The sequence below is a fragment of the Triticum aestivum genome, chromosome 7D (assembly GCF_018294505.1).
Source record: "Triticum aestivum cultivar Chinese Spring chromosome 7D, IWGSC CS RefSeq v2.1, whole genome shotgun sequence".
NCBI lineage: Eukaryota > Viridiplantae > Streptophyta > Magnoliopsida > Poales > Poaceae > Triticum > Triticum aestivum.
In genome coordinates, this window is record NC_057814.1 from 265475437 (window position 1) to 265494040 (window position 18604).

The 18604-nt window shown below is 50.4% G+C and overlaps 1 protein-coding gene and 1 non-coding gene across 2 annotated transcripts; both read right to left on the reverse strand.

Moving 5' to 3' along the window:
• Positions 1-12431: 12431 nt before the first annotated feature.
• On the reverse strand, positions 12432-12504 carry TRNAA-AGC (transfer RNA alanine (anticodon AGC)). The gene has a single exon. It is a non-coding gene; the product is annotated as a tRNA-Ala (tRNA).
• A 30-nt stretch (positions 12505-12534) lies between these two features.
• Positions 12535-15316, reverse strand: LOC123169418 (protein DETOXIFICATION 33). The gene is made up of 6 exons (XM_044587294.1): positions 14296-15316; positions 14069-14155; positions 13819-13875; positions 13393-13750; positions 13200-13286; positions 12535-13114 (listed from the first exon to the last, which is right to left on the reverse strand). Exons 1-6 carry the CDS (start codon positions 15138-15140, stop codon positions 13037-13039), a joined length of 1512 nt encoding a protein of 503 aa, XP_044443229.1. The 5' UTR covers positions 15141-15316; the 3' UTR covers positions 12535-13036.
• Positions 15317-18604: the final 3288 nt, after the last annotated feature.

Consider the following 18604-nt stretch of genomic DNA (forward strand, 5'->3'; position numbering starts at 1 on the left):
AGATCCGCCGATTTTGACACCGGCATTGATGCTTTCATTGAGAGTTCCACTGTGCCGTCGGCAAAGGGGTCGATGGCCCCTTCGATCGTCAATAATGACGTTGTCCAGGGAGAAACCTTCCTCCCCGGACAGATCTTCGTATTCGGCGGCTTCGTATTGCAGGCCAACTCGCTTGGCCATCTGGAGCAGATCGACAGCTACGCCCCTGGCCATCAGGTCAGATTCGGAAGCTTGAACTACGTTGCGGACGTCCGTGGAGACTTGATCTTCAACGGATTCGAGACCGCGGCAACCACTCCCCGTCGCCCCGATGAACATGGCTTAAACCTGTCATTGGGCCGCATCCAGGAGATAGCTCCTGTAGCAGCTATGGCCTTAGATCCGGAGCAGATCAAGTCGTCCGAAGATGGTAAGCTCAACCCCATCACGAGGGCTACCAATTCTGCGGCGTTAGAGCCACACGCAGATTCCACTTCATACGATATATGCATCAACGGAACCCTGGACTCGTCTCCGATGTCGAGTTCCGAACCCTGCGAGCCCGCGGATACCGAACTCGATCGGTTATCGATCTTCAAGTTCAGCGCCGCAGATGTCTTCCAACACTCGCCCATGGGCGACCTACTAAACTCACTAAAAAACCTATCCCTGCCAGATGACTCGTCGCCGAACTATGTTCGGTTCGAACTTACGGCGGATGGTGGAAAATTTTGCTTCCCACCCGCCACCCACTTCATAGCCACTGTTGAAGACCCAACCAACACGCATGACCCCCGCTCCAAAGACATCGACGGTATGGACGACGATGAGGGGCAAGGCCAGAGCTTACTACCCGCTAGACACGGGATGACCACTTCCCTGGTATGACGTGTGTATGATAGACACACCTTACGACGCTCTCGACGATGGCAAGGAGGATCGAGTCGAGGATAAGCCTTCTTGTACACAGTCCGAACACCGGCGCCCACGGCGCCGCTCTAAGTCACATCGCTCAAGAGAAAACACTACTAGCACCAGAAAAGACAACACTCCGGACAATGAAGACCCTGTTGAGGTAGAATCCGAATAGGAGGAACAGGAAAGCGGGCAAGACAGCCCTGATGAACAGGCAACATATGGAGACTCGGAGGACAGCAATTATCTCCCACTCTCCGAGGAAGAGGAGATCCTTGGCAACGAGGATTTTATCGTGCCTAAGGAACCTCTCGAGCAGGAGCGATTTAAACGCCAGCTTATAGCCAGCCACCGCAAGGAGCCTAAGGAAGAAGCAGCTGCAGCTTCAAGCAAGCCAAGATCTGCTCAATGACAGATGGACCGAGGTCCTGGCCGCCGAAGAATATGGCCTTAGCGGCCCAGACAAAAGCCACCCCAAGAGTAGGTGGCTCCCTCAATACGATGGCAGGGCGTTGGAGCCCACACCACCATCAAATGATGCGATGGGCCGACCACAGTTCGGTTCGGACAAAGCAGCAGCCCAAGCAGAGCACCATACCAACCCATCCAGTCGTCCAAGCAAGAATAAAGCAGCTCGGGGGAACACTCGCGACATCCAACAAGACCTGGAGGGTAGAACATGACACACAAAATCGACACCCAGATCGCGGGGACATGCCCCGACCAGTGACGACGGTTATCTATTCGGACACAACAGACCCGACCATGCCCGGTCCGAAAACCGTAAGCGGAGTCCGTCGGAGGTGCTTCACAGTGTGGCCCAACATAGAGGAGCTGCACACCCTCTCTGCTTCACTAACGAGGTAATGGAGCATGAATTCCTAGACGGGTTTAAACCCATTAACATCGAATCATACGATGGAACAACAGATCCCGCGGTATGGATTGAGGATTACCTCCTCCATATTCACATGGCTCGCGGAAACGACCTTCATGCCATTAAATACCTACCTCTTAAGCTCAAAGGGCCAGCTCGGTACTGGCTAAACAGTTTGCCAGAAAATTCTATTGGCAACTGGGAAGATTTGGAAGACGCCTTTCGGGACAACTTCCAAGGAACATATGTCCGGCCACCAGATGCCGATGACTTGAGTCACATTGTGCAGGAGCCCGGCAAGTCAGCCAGGCAGCTCTGGACTAGGTTCTTAGTAAAAAAGAACCAAATTGTCGACTGTCCAGACGCGGAAGCCCTTGCGGCCTTCAAACATAGCGTCCGGGATGAATGGCTAGCGTGTCACCTCGGCCAGGAAGGACCTAAATCCATGACAGCCCTTACCGCTCTAATGACTCGCTTTTACGCAGGAGAAGACAACTGGATCGCCCGTAAAAGCAACAACGCCAACGACCCGGGCACTTCCGAAATCCGAGACGGCAACGGCAAACCACGACGAACCGAACACAACAGTCGCAATAATAATGAAAGATTATGCGACACAGCGGTCAACGCCGGATTTCACAATCCGAAACCCGGTCAACGGAAGAAGCCATTAAAGGCAAACCAGGATGGACCATCCACCCTTGACAGGATATTGGACCGACCTTGTCAGATTCATGGTCACCCTGATAAGCCAGTCAATCATACCAATAGAAATTGTTGGGTCTTCAAGCAGGCAGGCAAGCTTAAGGCCGAGCACAAGGGGAGGAGGCCACCAGGCGATAAAGACGACGGAGCAGCTCGCCAGCCGAACACCAGGGGCCAGAAACAGTTTCCCTCAGAAGTTCGACCACTCCCGGAACGAAAATAGCAGTTCGGCTTCCGCCACCCACCCACTATACTGGCAATATTTACACCACACGTACATCACTACGCGCTCAAGATACCATGGGCGTCGGTGGAAGCACAATACGGACAACCCTGCAAGCATTCCCGTAACGTTTTTATCTGTTTTCCTTACTTTTCTTTATTATCTCTTAAAAACAGGTGACCATCAGGACAACATCTACATAGGACTCTATCGGAGTTTGGATCCGTACACTCACCTAAGGGGCCACTTCCGTTAAGGATTCCCCCTCCCCGAGGACGGGCGGCGCAGACGTGCGACAGGGGGTCCAAAATAAGTTTTTGTAGACCGCACTCTTTATTTTGAGCCTGTACTATGCCCTTTTCCTCCGTTCCCAACCCCGAGCATGTCAAATATCCGGGTTGTGTGTGACGCCCCCGATTTGACCGTACACTAATCATGCACGCAAATGTGTACGATCAAGATCAGGGACTCACGGGAAGATATCACAACACAACTCTAAAACATAAATAAGTCATACAAGCATTATAATACAAGCCAGGGGCCTCGAGGGCTCGAATACAAGTGCTCGATCACAGACGAGTCAGCGGAAGCAACAATATCTGAGTACAGACATAAGTTAAACAAGTTTGCCTTAAGAAGGCTAGCACAAACTGGGATACAGATCGAACGAGGCGCAGGCCTCCTGCCTGGGATCCTCCTAACTACTCCTGGTCGTCGTCAGCGGCCTGCACGTAGTAGTAGGCACCTCCAGTGTCGTAGGAGTCGTCGTCGACGGTGGCGTCTGGCTCCTGGGCTCCAGCATCTGGTTGCGACAACCAGGTAGAAAGGAAAGGGGGAAAAGAGGGAGAAAGGCAACCGTGAGTACTCATCCAAAGTACTCGCAAGCAAGGAGCTACACTACATATGCATGGGTATATGTGTAAAGGGGCATATCAGTGGACTGAACTGCAGAATGCCAGAATAAGAGGGGGATAGCTAGTCCTATCGAAGACTACGCTTCTGGCCATCTCCATCTTGCAGCATGTAGAAGAGAGTAGACTAAAGTCCTTCAAGTAGCATCGCATAGCATAATCCTACCCGGCGATCCCCTCCTCGTCGCCCTGTTAGAGAGCGATCACCGGGTTGTATCTGGCACTTGGAAGGGTGTATTTTATTCAGTATCCGGTTCTAGTTAGCATAAGGTCAAGGTACAACTCCGGGTCGTCCTTTTACCGAGGGACACGGCTATTCGAATAGATAAACTTCCCTGCAGGGGTGCACCACATAACCCAACACGCTCGATCCCATTTGGCCGGACACACTTTTCTGGGTCATGCCCGGCCTCGGAAGATCAACACGTCGCAGCCCCACCTAAGCACAACAGAGAGGTCAGCACGCCAGTCTAAATCCTATGCACGCAGGGGTATGGGCCCATCGCCCATTGCACACCTGCACGTTGCGAACGCGGCCGGAAGCAGACCTAGCCTAGTGGCGTTCCAGTCCAATCCAGCACGCGCCACTCAGTCGCTGACGTCACGAAGGCTTCGGCTGATACCACGATGCCGGGATACCCATAACTACTCCCGCGTAGATGGTTAGTGCGTATAGACCAAATGGCCAGACTCAGATCAAATACCAAGAACTCGTTAAGCATGTTATGTCGAAGTAACCGCGGACGCCGTCCAGGGCCAGGCCCACCTCTCACCTAGGCGGTCTCAACCTGCCCAGTCGCTCCGCCACAAAGATCCACTTGCGGGTACTCCTACGAGCCGACCCGACTTTAATCATCACATGTGTCATGTATATAGTATATAAGTATATACCCGTGATCACCGCCCAAGTGATCACGGCCCGATAGTATAGCACAGCAGACGGACAAGGATGTAGGGCCACTGATGGAAAACTAGCATCCTATACTAAGCATGTAGGATTGCAGGTAAAGGTAACAACAGTAGAAGCAAGGGCAGGGTATGCATCGGTAAAGGATTAACGGAAAGCAGTAACATGCTACACTACTCTAATGCAAGAAGTATAGAGAAGAATAGGCGATATCTGGTGATCAAGGGGGGGCTTGCCTGGTTGCTCTGGCAAGTAGGAGGGGTCGTCAACTCCGTAGTCGAACTGGGCAGCAGCAGTGTCGGTCTCGTAGTCTACCGGAGAGAAGAGGGGGAAGAAACAGTAAATACAATGCAAACATAAGCATGACGATGCGTGACATGACAATGAGCAGTGCGAGGTGTGTCCTAACGCGACAGTAGGTGGTACCGGCGAAGGGGGGGAACATCCGGGAAAGTATTCCCGATGTTTTGCGTTTTCGAACAGACGGACCGGAGGGGGAAGTTGCGAGTTCGATAGGTTAGGGATGTGTGGTGGACGAACGGGCTGCGTATCCGGATTCATCTCGTCGTTCTGAGCAACTTTCATGTACAAAGTATTTCCATCCGAGTTACGGATTAAAAGATATGATTTTCAAAAGAATTTATTAATTTCTGGAATTTAATTAATTATTTTATTTAATTCGAAATTTGGATTTATGACATCAGCATGATGTCATGCTGACGTTAGCAGTCAACATTGACCGTTGACCTGGTCAACCTGACAGGTGGGTCCCACCTGTCAGGGGCTGTTAGCTAATTAACTACTGTTTAATTAAATTAACTAACTAATTAGATTAATTTAAACAGGATTAATTAATTTAGTTAATTAATTAATTAATTAAATTTATTTTTATTATTTGTTTTATTATTATTATTATTTTTATTTTCGTTATTTTATTTAATTATTTATATATTTTTATTTTTATTTTATTTATTTTTTAAATCATTTTTTTAACGTTCTCTGGGCGCGGGGGCCCACCTGTCTGTGGCCCAAGGGGGTTCGGGCCCAGGGGCAGTGGCTCAGGGGGGCGAGGCCCCACCTGGCAGTGGCCCAGGGGGCCAAAGCGGGGGCGCGGGTGGCCGGTGCGGGCGTGGGCGCCCGTGTGCGCCCGAGGCCACCAGGGGGCGGCGACGCCTGCCGCGGTGCGGCCAGTGCGCGGGCCGGGCGGCGGTGACGCGTCGACGTGCGCGGGGGCGAGCGACGGAGGCGAGGGGAGGCGTGCGCGGCCCAGTGGTGCAGGGCGAACGGAGGGGGGCCGTGGGGCGCGGTGGTGGAGGCGGTGAGCGCGGCGACGAGCGCGGCCGAGCGCGCGCGGGGGCGCGGCGACCGCGGCGAGCAAGGGAGGGGACGAGCACGGGGCGAGGGAGAGAGGGGAGGGGCGCGGCTCACTGCGGCCGTAGGGGAGTGGCAGCGGGGCTCGAGGTGGGGGACGGGGACGACGGCGACGTGGGAGCAGGCCGGCGGGGAGGTCCGGCGAGGACGAGCTCCGGCGTGGCGACGTCCCACGGCGAGGCAGCGGGGTCGCGGGGCGCGGGGTCGTCGGGGCGGCGTCGGGGGCGAGCGGGGCGACGGGGTCGCCGGGGCGGCGTCGGGGGCGAGCGGGGCGACGGGGTGGAGCCCGATCCGATCTGGATCGGGGGAGGGAGGGGGAGAGTGGGGGTGTCGGTGGAGTGGGTGGGGGTGAGGGAGTGGATAAGGGAATGGGGGGTGTCGGTGGAGTGGGTGGGGGTGAGGGAGTGGATAAGGGAGTGGGGGCGTCGGTGGGCCGGCCGGCTGGGCCTGGGGGTTGGCCCAGTTGGGCGAGGGTCCAGTGGGCGGGGGCTCCTTTTCCCTTTTTTCTGTTTGTTTTCTCTTTTGTATTTTCTTTCTTTTATTTATTTTCTTTACTGTTTTATTTCAATTTAAATTATTTAGGCATTTTATAAAAATGTGTTTACTACACCATATTTACTTATGCAAAATATGGCATCTCCCGAACATTTTGTTTTAAATTTTGAACAACTTTTATTATTGTCACTAATTGAATTTAAATTATGAAACGGTTTTGGATCATCGCACGGTTAACAACAGTAACCGAGGTGACGTGGCATGATTAGCGGGGAATTACTGTAGCTTGATTACCCGGGCGTTACATTGTGGTTTTTACTTTTTATATATATTTATCATTGGCATATTGCTCCGCTCCCAGTAAACTTTATCCGAACTAATCTTCCATGCTCTTTCTACAATGAGTCCGGCCGTAAGCCCGTAACGGCTGCCTTACAAGACGCACCCCGACATAACTTGCCAGGGGCCCGGTATGGGAACAAATGAGTCACTAGTAAAAGTCCGAATAGCTCTATAGCATACTTCGGCGTCGCAAGTTTGGCCTTATATGCATCAGCTCCGAATCATTGTCTTTGGTCAATACTTAGGTTGCCCGGCTCCCGTGCTTGCTACCCTACGTTCCGCTTTATCTGCTAGGGTAGTAAAGGGAGAACTACTGCGATTGTGCCCTGGCCTAAACCGGATGAGCACCTCCGTAGAGAAATCCGAAAACTGACTGTCATGATGCGGCGAGAGCTGGTCAGCCACTTGACGACTTGTTCGAATCTTTAGCGATTCTCCGTGTCACACGAAGGATCTTTTTTAGATCAAAATATGTAAGGCACCATATTATAATACGTCATATACATATCAGGGGCTATGTCGTAGCCCCATGATAAAACTCCTATGGCTAAGTGAAAGTGTTAACGCCCTATAGTCCGATTGCCTGGTTCGCCGCATTATCACCTCCTTTATGGACCAAGACGTTGGATAAAGAGTGATTAAATGCTTTTCCGAACACCCCCGTACTTCCTATGAGGGGGCTGAAGCCGACGACTGGAAAACTTTCAGATTATACTAAAACGGCCGCACAGGAGGAATTCAAGCTCTTGAGCAAAATATAAAAATAGATTAACTATAAAGTTATCTGTTACAACCCTTATACACATCACTCGAACATTATGTCTTTCGAGCACTGACCCTCTATCAAGCGGGCGGCCTCTAGGACGTCTTCAAAATAGTGCTCCGGCTCACAACGGCCCTTGCCCATGGGTGGACTCCTCGCCACAACATCGATGGCCTTCATCTTTCCCCAGAACATTTTGACTCGGGCAAAGGCCATCCGTGCACCCTCAATACACGCCGACCGCTTCACAGCGTCGATATGTGGCACCGTGTCAACAAGCCGCTGCACCAGGCCGAAATAACTATTCGGAGCAGGCTCAGTCGGCCACAACCGGACTATGACGTTCTTCATGGCAGCGCCGGATATCCTATGCAGCTCGGCCCACTGGGACATCTGTTCATTCAGCAACAGAGGGCGCTTCGACGCACCGAATTGTGACCAGAAAAGCTTCTCCGTTGCATACCCCTCTTGTGCGTGGTAAAACTGCGCCGCATCGGAAGAACTCTTCGGTAAGTCCAAAAATTTGCCCGGAGAACTCCATACTTGGTTAAGCTGAGCATAGTTCAGATCGCCGAACTTAGTCTGTAGCAAAAAGGGCTTGCCAGCCGCAATCTCACCAGCTTGCCAGATCTCCTCACGGGCCGCTCTGGATTCAGACCGCGCTTCTCTTGCCTCTCGTAAGGCCTTGTCAAGTTCAGCCGTTTTGGCTTTATTTTCCTTCTCAATAAGTTTACAACAGCTAGCCGCATTCTCTAATTCGTGCGCCATGGTGGACATCTTCTCCTTGTCTTGGCGCCACGCAGCTTGTTTGGCTTTCAACTCAGCCGATGCCTTCCCGGCAGCCGCATTACTAAACCGGGCCTGCTCCTTGGCCCGGGCTAGCTCCGCCCGAAGGGCCTCCACGGCGGCAGCACCATCTGCATTCATGCACATTTCATATAAAACTCTTTTTAGCGTCAGGCTTAAATTACAAGCACATTGGTGTAAGGAATGCTCGAAATATATACCTTGCGAGTCGTCAAGACGCCTGTTGACCAATGCAATGTCATCCTCTGCAATATCCAGCTTTCGCTGCAGTTCGGCCACTTCCGAATTTCGGGTAGCCGCAGGAGGGGAGGCAACCTGTATTCCAAGTAAAATCAAGGTTAGTACCTGAGCATATCTTTTCGATCCTCCGATCGCTTCCTTTGGAAGGCAATCCGAGTCTCAGGGGCTACTGCATACACAACAGGTACATTCTGTCAACAAAATTCCATTGGCAAATTACATCACAAACCTCAAAACCCCTTAGGAGGCTCGTGAAGGCCTCGTTCAACCCGCTCTTCGCGGATAGAACCTTTTCGACCACCGTAACCATCAAGGCACGGTGTTCCTCCGAAACGGACGCTTGTCGCAGCATGTCCGTCAGCATTTCCGGCGCTTCTGGGTCTTCGGAAACCGCCGCCGGAGTACGACATTCCTTTGAAGGAATCCGCCCACTCGCCACCAGAATCGTCTCCGGCTGTAAACCGGATAGTGCGGGGCCGTCATGCTTGATTCCCGAACCCTAAGTGACAGAGGCACCACCTTCGGGTAATGCCTTTTTCGTTTCCTGCACTACTTGTCGACCGGGAGGAGCCCCCCGGGACGATACCTCAGAATCATCCGCCCTGTTGGGCGAGGAGGCCGGAGAAGGCGCGTCACTCTCCATCATCTCTGGAAGAAGGTCTCCCGAGGAGGAGGACGATTGAGAAACACCAGGCGTTAACCTGCGAGGACGTACGTATGTCGGAGGATTACTTCAGTAATAAGAAAGGAATGAGGTATGATTAAAGTACCCTACTGCACTTACGGTCTGGCCAGAGGTTTATCCTCATCATAAAACTCCACGTCAACATCGCATGCCCGGCCCAAGCCTCCCGTCGATGGCGTTTTCCCTTTCTTGGAAGGTTTCCCCTCCTGATCTTCAGAAGCGACCCTCTTCCTGCCATGGAGGGCTTCCTCTGCACCTTTGCCCTCGGGCAAGAGGGTTTCGGTTTCCCCGAACACAATGTCTAATTTATCCTTGGGGCAGAGGCCACCTCCGGCCTCCCTGTTCTCGCCCTCCTCCGCGGACACCTGGTACGGTGTCGGAGTCAGCATCCTCGTTAATAGGGCGTTCGCAGAGTCTTCGGGAAGGGGCGCCGAACACCAGATCAACACCGCTTTCTTTATCCAGTCCTGTGAAGGGACGGATTGTTCAATGTCTTACCAAGAGATACTCGAATAGAGGGTATGTGGAGATTGAATACTTACCGAAGTGTCTGGATGATTGCAGTCGAGGCCAACATCTTCGGTGGTGTCCGGCCATTGCTCCCGCTCCCTGAAATATAATTTCCACATTCCTTCGTGTGTAGTGCCGAAGAAGTTCTGAAGAGTCCGCCGCCCTTCTGGATTAAACTCCCACATACGGAGAGGCCGCCGTTGACACAGCAGGGTCCGGCGAACTAGCATTACTTGAACGACATTCACAAGATCAATGCCCCTCTCGGTAAGGCTTCGGATGCGACTTTGCAAAGTCTGCACTTCATTGACGGATCCCCAGTCCAATCCCTTATTGATCCATGAAGCAAGCTGAATTGGAGGGCCGGGTCGGAATGCAGGCACAGCCGCCCACCTGGAGCCACGCGGCTCGTTGATATAAAACCACCCCTGATGCCATAGGTCGGAGGACTCGGCGAAAGATCCTTCAAACCAAACCGCGCTGGCAAGCTTGCCTATTATGACGCTATTGCACTCTGCCTGCTCCTCCTTTGCCACCTGCAGCCTCACGTCAAAGGTCTTGATCCACAAACCAAAGTGTGGAGGAGTCCGGAGGAAGGCCTCACACGTGACGATAAATGTCGAGATGAGAAGAACAGAGTCCGGGGGCAGATCGTGAAAATCTAGCCCGTAGTAGAACATAAGCCCCCGGGCGAAGGGGTTAAGCGCGAACCCTAACCCATGGAGGAAGTGGGACACAAATACTACCCTCTCGCCAGATTTGGGGGTGGGAATAACCTGCCCCTTTGCGGGAAGCCGATGAAGGATTTCTGGGGTCAGATACCTCGCCGCGCGGAGCTTCGCGATATCCTCCTCCGTGACAGAAGAGGCCACCCACCGGCCTGGACGGCCGGACCCGGACATGATTGGGGTTGGTGGTGATTGGAACCCGAGGGCTAGAACTCGAGGTGGCTGGGGTTGAGGAAGAAGCAAGCACAAAAGAAAAGGACGAGACTGGGTCTCTATATAAAGACCCCGAATACTGAGCATCTCCTCCCGGGTCTCGAAACTTGCCTATCCCCAAAGAGTTGTACCCAGGGGACGGTTGGATTACCCACGATTGCATTAATAAAAATCCCGTGAATAAGGGGATACGATCTCTGCTTTGACAAGACGTGCCAGTAAAACCGCGTCCCGAGACGTGGGGCGACGGGCTAGCCAAAGGTTGGAAATAATAACCGGGCAGGTGTGATACGATGTCATAAACAGTTGTCAGCAGATTGGACTCGTGGAATATTGTATTCTCTCCAATTACATACGCAGGTCCGGGTATACTTGCTACATCCGAAGACTATTCCGGAGTTCGAAAGGAGGGAACCCGCCTTGAAATGCCGAAGACAAAATCTGCGGGTCGGACTCCTCGTCATTGAAGCCAGGTTCAGGGGCTACTGAGGGAGTCCTGGACTAAGGGGTCCTCGGGCATCCGGCCTATTATCCGTGGGCCGGACTGATGAGCTGTGAAGACATGAAGACCAAAGATTGTACACGTGTCCGGATTGGACTCTACTTGGCGTGGAAGGCAAACTTGGCAACCGACTATGTAGATTCCCTCTGATGTAAGCGAGTCCATGTAACCCTAGATCTCTCCGGTGTCTATATAAACCGGAGAGTGTAGTCCGGATAGGGATACTCATTACCATATTCACATAGGCTAGGCTTCTAGGGTTTAGCCATTACGATCTCGTGGTAGATCAACTCTTGTAACACTCATATTCATCAAGATCAATCAAGCAGGAAGTAGGGTATTACCTCCATAGAGAGGGCCCGAATCTGGGTAAACATCGTGTCCCCCGTCTCCTGTTACAATCGATCCTAGACGCACAGTTCGGGACCCCCTACCCGAGATCCGCCGGTTTTGACACCGACAGGGTGCTGACGAGTGGCGGCGGTGATGGCGGAGGGTGGAGGGAGGGACAGGGGAAGAAACGGGCGGGTCAGGAGAGGACAAAGGCGTGTGTCGTGCATGTCCACGCGTTGTCCGTCTCAACACAAACACGGCCCAATTCGGGCCGGAAATAGATCAATACCGCAAAAAAAAATATTTGTTTGCTCCCGTGCGTTGGACTGCGCGTTGTGTTCGTTTAGCAACAAACGGACGCGGCCGATTGTTTTTTAAACACAGTACAGACGCAAGCGCTCATGCGCATACACTCACCCCTATGAACGCACACGCACACCCACTACTCCTATGAGCACCTCCGAGATATTAAGCCGGCATATCATCTTGAGATTTTACGAAATCATCACATACGCCTCGTAGTCGACGGGAACGTTTCTCCCACTGAAAGCGTATCGCCGGAATCATGAAATAAATTCAGGATAAATACAAGCACTGGGATTTGAACCCTAATGGGCTGGGGTCCAAGTTGGCCTAATACCGGCAACGCCGTGCGTGCCTGCAAGGTCGAGCATTGAGGAGGCAATCCGGCCTGAGGCGCGTGTACCGGTAGTACATCAGCAACACACAATACAACGTGGCCGCGCTGCCCTACCGTTCGACCAACGGCGATCTTTGCGCGTGGCCTGGTGGTTTGCTCAGGCCGCCGTGGCCATGCTCGCTCATGCGTGCTATGGCGAACAGCACGGCCAAGCACGATCGGCGGTTGACCATTACGGAATTCTGAGATCTGAAATCCTAGGAAATAAAAATATGAAAAAGCAGATGGAGATGCGGGGTATTGATCCCCGTACCTCTCGCATGCTAAGCGAGCGCTCTACCATCTGAGCTACATCCCCTGATTCGTACTGTATCACAAACAAGTTCTCTAATCGTCACGATTAATCTTATTAATCGAGCGTGTCGCTACAAATGCATAAACAAGGGGTGCGTGTGGGCCCAACTGGCGAACCAAGCGCCGCGTAGTCTTGGAATTTCTCAACCGTCAAGCTCGGACGAGCCAGAAGCAGCTGGGCACACTGTCACACGACGTACTACATGGTCAGAACAAACTCATTGCAAACCACACTGATGGAGCTTCCAAAAAGAAAAGGAGAAGGCCAAACCAAACCACACCAGACTATAAGCAAACCAGGCAGTCAGGCACCACTCTCAAGTCTCAGTCACGGGGATCTCCCAGTAACCTTTTGCCTTTCCGTCTTCATACCACGGCGCAAGGATCTTGCGGTGTTTGCGTGCTGTAGACAAGAAAACACAAACGGGGCAAGAGGGACTGCCTGCCCACGGGACCAGTTTTGGTTATAGCTCGCCTAACACGCACAAGATTTAATTAATCAGATTTGGTTGGCCACCAAGAAACAGGCAGAGGCGCTAGAAGCTGTCCGGGATCCTGGGCGATGCACCACCACCACCACCCCACTGCCGTATCCTGGAGCTCGCCTCGCTTGCCTGCACATTCCAAGATACTGCAGTATCAGGACTTGTCTCGTTTTGCCCGAGGCTGAAACCCAACAGTCAAACCAGGATCGCTCACCTCCTTGTTCCAGTTGGTGCGCATCGTGATCGCGATCAGGATCACCGTCTGCAGGCCCACCCCGGTGAGCATGCCGCCCCACATGCCCTGTTACATCTCACTCATCCAAAGTCAAACGCACACCCACGGCCCGTTGAAAACAACTGTTTTAAGCTCGCCAGCCAAATGAACAAAGGCATGCACGAGCGCGTACCTGAATCCCGCGGCGCAGCGGGAAGGCGATCATGTACCCGACCGGGATGCCGACCCCGTAGTAGCACCCGAGGTTGATGTACGCCACCAGCCACTGCCACCCGGCGCCGACGGCCACGCCGGACAGCACGGGCTGGACGCTGTTGAGCAGCAGCGTGAAGGCGAAGACCACGCCCAGGCTGGCCACGGCGTGCACCACCTCGGGGCTCTCCGTGAAGGGCGCGCCGTAGACGTCGCGGAGGAGCAGCACGGCCACGAAGAAGCCCACCCCGATGGCCACGGACGACATGAGCACCACCGCGATCGCGAACCTCGCCGCCCGCGGCCGCCCCGCGCCCAGCTCGTTCGACACCCTCACGCTACAGATTATTTAGCACATTAATTTGACAGCGATCTTTACTGATACTGATTGATTGATTGAGATTACCTGATGGCTGCATTGAATCCGAAGAACACCATGATCTGCCACCCGAACAGATTGGTGCTGCACGCGGCAGCCAATGTGCCACATCCAGAAATCACAACATGTCAGTGCTGCTATACTACTATTAGTACTATTTACTCTTTACTAAAGCTAGCTACCGTTTTGCTCAGCTTGGCAAGTACTCACTCCGTAAACTAATATAAGAGCGTTTAGATCACTAGTATGTAGCAATTATAACAGCTAGCTAGCTCACCAGATGGAGACTGCGGCGACGGCGACCTGAGCGTTGGGAAGGTTGCCCACGATCACAATCAGGAACATGTAGAACCAGAACTCCAAGCTATCATTCCGTGGTCGCAAATTCCATAGGGAAAGAGCGGGAACATAGAGTTGATTAATCACAACAGTTCATGGCAGTTAGTTGGACCATAAGTAGGAAACAGTATGTATGAACCACCGAGATGTACGAAGTGTACGTACCAGATCATGATTGCTGAGCCGATGGAGAGGCGGGCGAAGCTGAAGAGCTGGGTGAAGGCGAGGGAGTCGAACTCAAAGCCGTTCCAGGCGCCGGGGCAGTAACCCATGACGATGTAGGCGAGCTGGCCGAGCACGACGAACCACCACGACGCGTTAAGCGCGACGGCGAGGCCAACGAGGCCCATCCGCATGGGCACCACGAGGAACCAGGTGAGCGCGACGTGGAACGCCAGCGCCGCCGCGGACACCGCCGCCATGGCCATCAGCTTGCTCTGCGCCTGCAGGAACTTCTGGATGGGGAAGTTGAGCGCGTAGGCGAAGAGCTGCGGGACCATGTAGAGCGAGAACCTCCCGGCCATGACGGCGATCTGGTCGTCCTGGTGGAAGAACCTGAGGATCGGGGTGGCGAAGAGGTAGAGCGGGAGCATGCAGACGGCCGTGGCGGTGAGCAGCAGCCAGGAGCGCTGCAGGTAGACGCCGAGCATGGGGAGCTTCTTGGCGCCGTAGGCCTGCCCGCACAGCGTCTCCAGCGCGCTCCCCATGCCGTACATGATCCCGAAGGCGAGGCCGGCGACGACGGAGTTCTCGGTGGAGACGGCGTCCAGCTCGAGCGTGGTGAGGTGGCCGGCGGCAACCTGCGTGATGGCGCCCAGCGAGTACTGCGCCAGCGACGTGAAGATGGCCGGCCCGGCCAGGCACCACAGCCGCCGGTTCTCCTGCGCCGCGCACCGTAGGAACGCCGACACGCTATGGATCTCCTCCAGGTCATCCTTGTCGCCGCTGCCCGCCCTCGCTAGCAGCGCCTCCGTCAGCGGCTCATCACCGCCGCCAGCACACGAAGCCATCGATCGATCTGTATCCCAAGACAGTCAACACTGGACTGGACCGGTCTGGAAAGGAAAATATATGGCCTGCCACTGCCAGTAGGGTGCGGTATCGGTACCACGAATGCAATGCGGCAGCTACCAGTCAACTGCCCGATCGAGCAGACGACACTTGGTGCTTCCGCTTCCTATGGTGACGGCACTATCCTTTGCGAGTTAACCGGCGCGCTCTCTGGGCTATATAGGCGAAAACCGAGGTGGCGAACAAGATGAGCCACGCCGTCTCGACAACGCAAATCTCATGTCCAGCTTATGTTATTTGATAGTACAATACTCCACAAAGCGCGTGTCCACTAATCAATCCAGTCCACTGCTATGCAAATACTGCTAGTAGTAGTAAGTCGGGGTAGTATAGATTAGGGCTACACTCACGGGGAGCTTACGGGGTTGATTAAGTGATTTAATTAAGGTTCGCAGGTCCCACAGTGAAAATCAGGAGGGGCAAATTAGAAGATGGCACGTAGGCCACTCCGTGAAGGTCGTTGAAGGAGCCCGTGAGTCCAGTATTATCCGTATAGATTACTAGTAGATCCCGTCGCTTTCGCTTTCGATCGGATCGCTCGCAGTCGCCATCCAGGTTTTATAGGAGACAAACGCTGGACGGCTTAGCGTACAGCGCGGCTTGCACGCATGTCGTCACTCTTATCTACTCCATGATTACTTGTTTACGAAACAACACCTGCTATTTGCTGCCACTGAAAATGTAAAACCATTAACCAAGGAAAAACACAAGAAGTAACACAGAAAATTGACGGACTGCCTACTGCGTAAAAAACACAGCAACAGCTAAGTTACATGATCTGAAGTTCTGAACTGGCTACTGAAGCATCAAGGATTCAAGGACCCTGTCTTGTGTCAGGACTTCACCCACGACCTCATAATGAAAGTACACGAACCGAACAACGCAATGTTTGTATAAATGCTTTTAACCCACGTCTGCCCATGTCTATGTGACTACTATGCGTTTACTCAGTTGATACGATTAAGATCTCGGTTGCTAAGAGGTTTTCAAGTGCTTTGTATATATAGTGGTGCCCCGCTGTCCATGTCTATGACCACTATGCGTTTACTCAAATGATACGATCAAGATATCTGTTGCTAGGCTTGTGCTTAGCTTACATTAGCTCATATCTCCTCTTTAGCTGTTTTGAGCTTCTCTTGTATAGCTGGAATCCCCAGCAGAGATAGTGTGTGCGCTACCTTTGTATGTTTTTCAGTTGTCAATTTATTTATAAAGGGGCGCAGAAGCTTTTTTCGGTATAGCGGTGTCGATCCATTGTCAAACTTACATGAAGTAACTTTTTTCAATTTAACTATACGCAAGTCGCCTGAGTATTAATTTTGGGTTAGTCAACTTATTGGACATTGATTTTTGCTTTGAGATTTGTACTGTTCTGTGAGCTGGCTTACGTTTTGTTTTTGACTGACCAAATATTTGGGTCAGTCAACTTTCTACTGGCCTGAAGCTCACGTATGCTGCCCAGCCCTCCTCTCTCCCCTTTCGTTTTTTCTTTAACAGAAACCTATTTTTATGTGTTTTTTTGTTATTCTTTATTAGTTGGATTTTATTATTTTCTTGGTAGGTATTTTTTGGTGTTGGGTGAGTGTAAATATATACATACAAATACTATACAATATGTGTAAATATTACACTATCATATGATTGTTGTTCGTATACTACAAAAGTGCAATTTTAGTGCAAAGTTGTGTGCAAGTTTTTTTCTTCACATTTTCATTATATTTATTTTTAAAGAGCAATAGCAATGCCACTAATTCGTTGTTCTTATAAAACTTTATTATTTTGATTTCGATTTAGTTATTATTTTATTTTCTTTCTTCATTAAGGGTAATATCGATGTTCAGCATTATATGCTTATTCTTGGGTATTTTAAAAAAGGCGCAATTTTCTTGTATATTGTGTGCATTTTTTTCATTTTTTGTTGTAGATATGTTTTCATTTTTCTTTTTCTTAATGGATAATACCAATGTCATCAATTCATTCCTTCTTACAAAACCTTATTGCTTTGATCTTGTCTTAGTTTGATTTCATATTCTTTCTTCTTAAAGGGTAATACCAAGCCACTTATTCATTCTTTCCTAGAAAATTTCATTATTGATTTTATTTCAGTTTTCATTTCTTTTTGTTTTTCTTAAAGGGTAATACCATGCCACTAATTCGTTCTTCTTAGAAACTTTATTGTTTTGATTTTGTTTTAGTTTTTGTTTCAGTTTATGTATTCTTTAATGGTAATATGAATGCCACTAATTCATTCGTTCTTAGGAAACTTCCTTTTTATGTAAATTCCACTATTATATGTTAATTTTTGCATATTATAGAAAAGTGCAATTTATGTGTAAATTGTGTGCAAATTTTGTCATTGTTTATTTTTTATTTTATTTTTCTTAAAGGTTTATATGAATGTCACTAATTCATTCTTTCATAGAAAACTTCTATTTTTATTTAAAATAAATAAATCATATGAAGCATTTAACAAAATGGTGTATTAAAAAACATAAACTATTGAATTGAAGTAAACGGGCTGCCATTTTAAACAAAAATGTGTAACACAATCTACTTATATTTGCTCAAGCGTCCAATGTATATACCATTTATGCCCACACAAAAATTAGTGAAACAATGGGTAGATTAGTGCATAAATTGTAACTTTTGGCCACATTCATGACTTGATGATGTGGCATGGTAACATAAAGAGGAAAAATAAGTACTTATGACCACATGCATGATTTGATGATGTGGCATGGTTGCATGAGGAGGAAAAATAGGTAGTGGGTTGCAACTGTGTAAGAATAGAAGATTTAATTGCACGGCCCATGTATATCCACATATTGTCTGAGGTATATGTAGTATCAATGTTCCTCACAATTTCTTTCCGGGTTGGATTCAATTTGAAATAAGCTATGACAAATATATGAGAAACGTTAGTTAGAAAGTAAGTTCAAACTGGAAGGGGAGGAGTAAAGTACAAGTATTAACCAGAGATAACAATATGAAAATGTGCAACCATAACAGAAGAAATTTGCACTGAAGTCTGGTAGGTACATACATGGATGAAAACTAGGACGAGTCGACAACTAGACATCTAAGGAGCCGACTTGGTTGGGAAATAAATTGATGTGCATCTCCTCATTAAATCCACGATGTAGGTGGTACACATATAAGAGTTGTCTCCGGTCGTTGCCAGTGAGATATTTTTCCTTTACTATTGATGGCATCGACGCAAAAACTGAATCCTTGTTTTGTCTCGAGAAAAAATGAAATTTGAACTTTGGCAGATCATGTAATGCCGACAAGTTTTAAGAAATCATTCCTTGCAAAGCACGGGATGACCTGATGAAAATGGAAGTATACAAATAAGCATTGTTCCAGACAATTATAAAGCGAACATTCATACAAAAAATAGGAC

What these genes read in the sequence shown, in the direction of transcription:
- LOC123169418 (XM_044587294.1), bottom strand. Translation starts at nt 15,140, where the DNA reads ATGGCTTCGTGTGCTGGCGGCGGTGATGAGCCGCTGACGGAGGCGCTG. An exon ending in GGCTCAGCAATCATGATCTG is followed by an intron (nt 14,156 to 14,295) that starts GTACGTACACTT and finishes ACGGAATGATAG; the next exon opens with CTTGGAGTTCTGGTTCTACA. An exon ending in CGCTGCGCCGCGGGATTCAG is followed by an intron (nt 13,287 to 13,392) that starts GTACGCGCTCGT and finishes GAGATGTAACAG; the next exon opens with GGCATGTGGGGCGGCATGCT.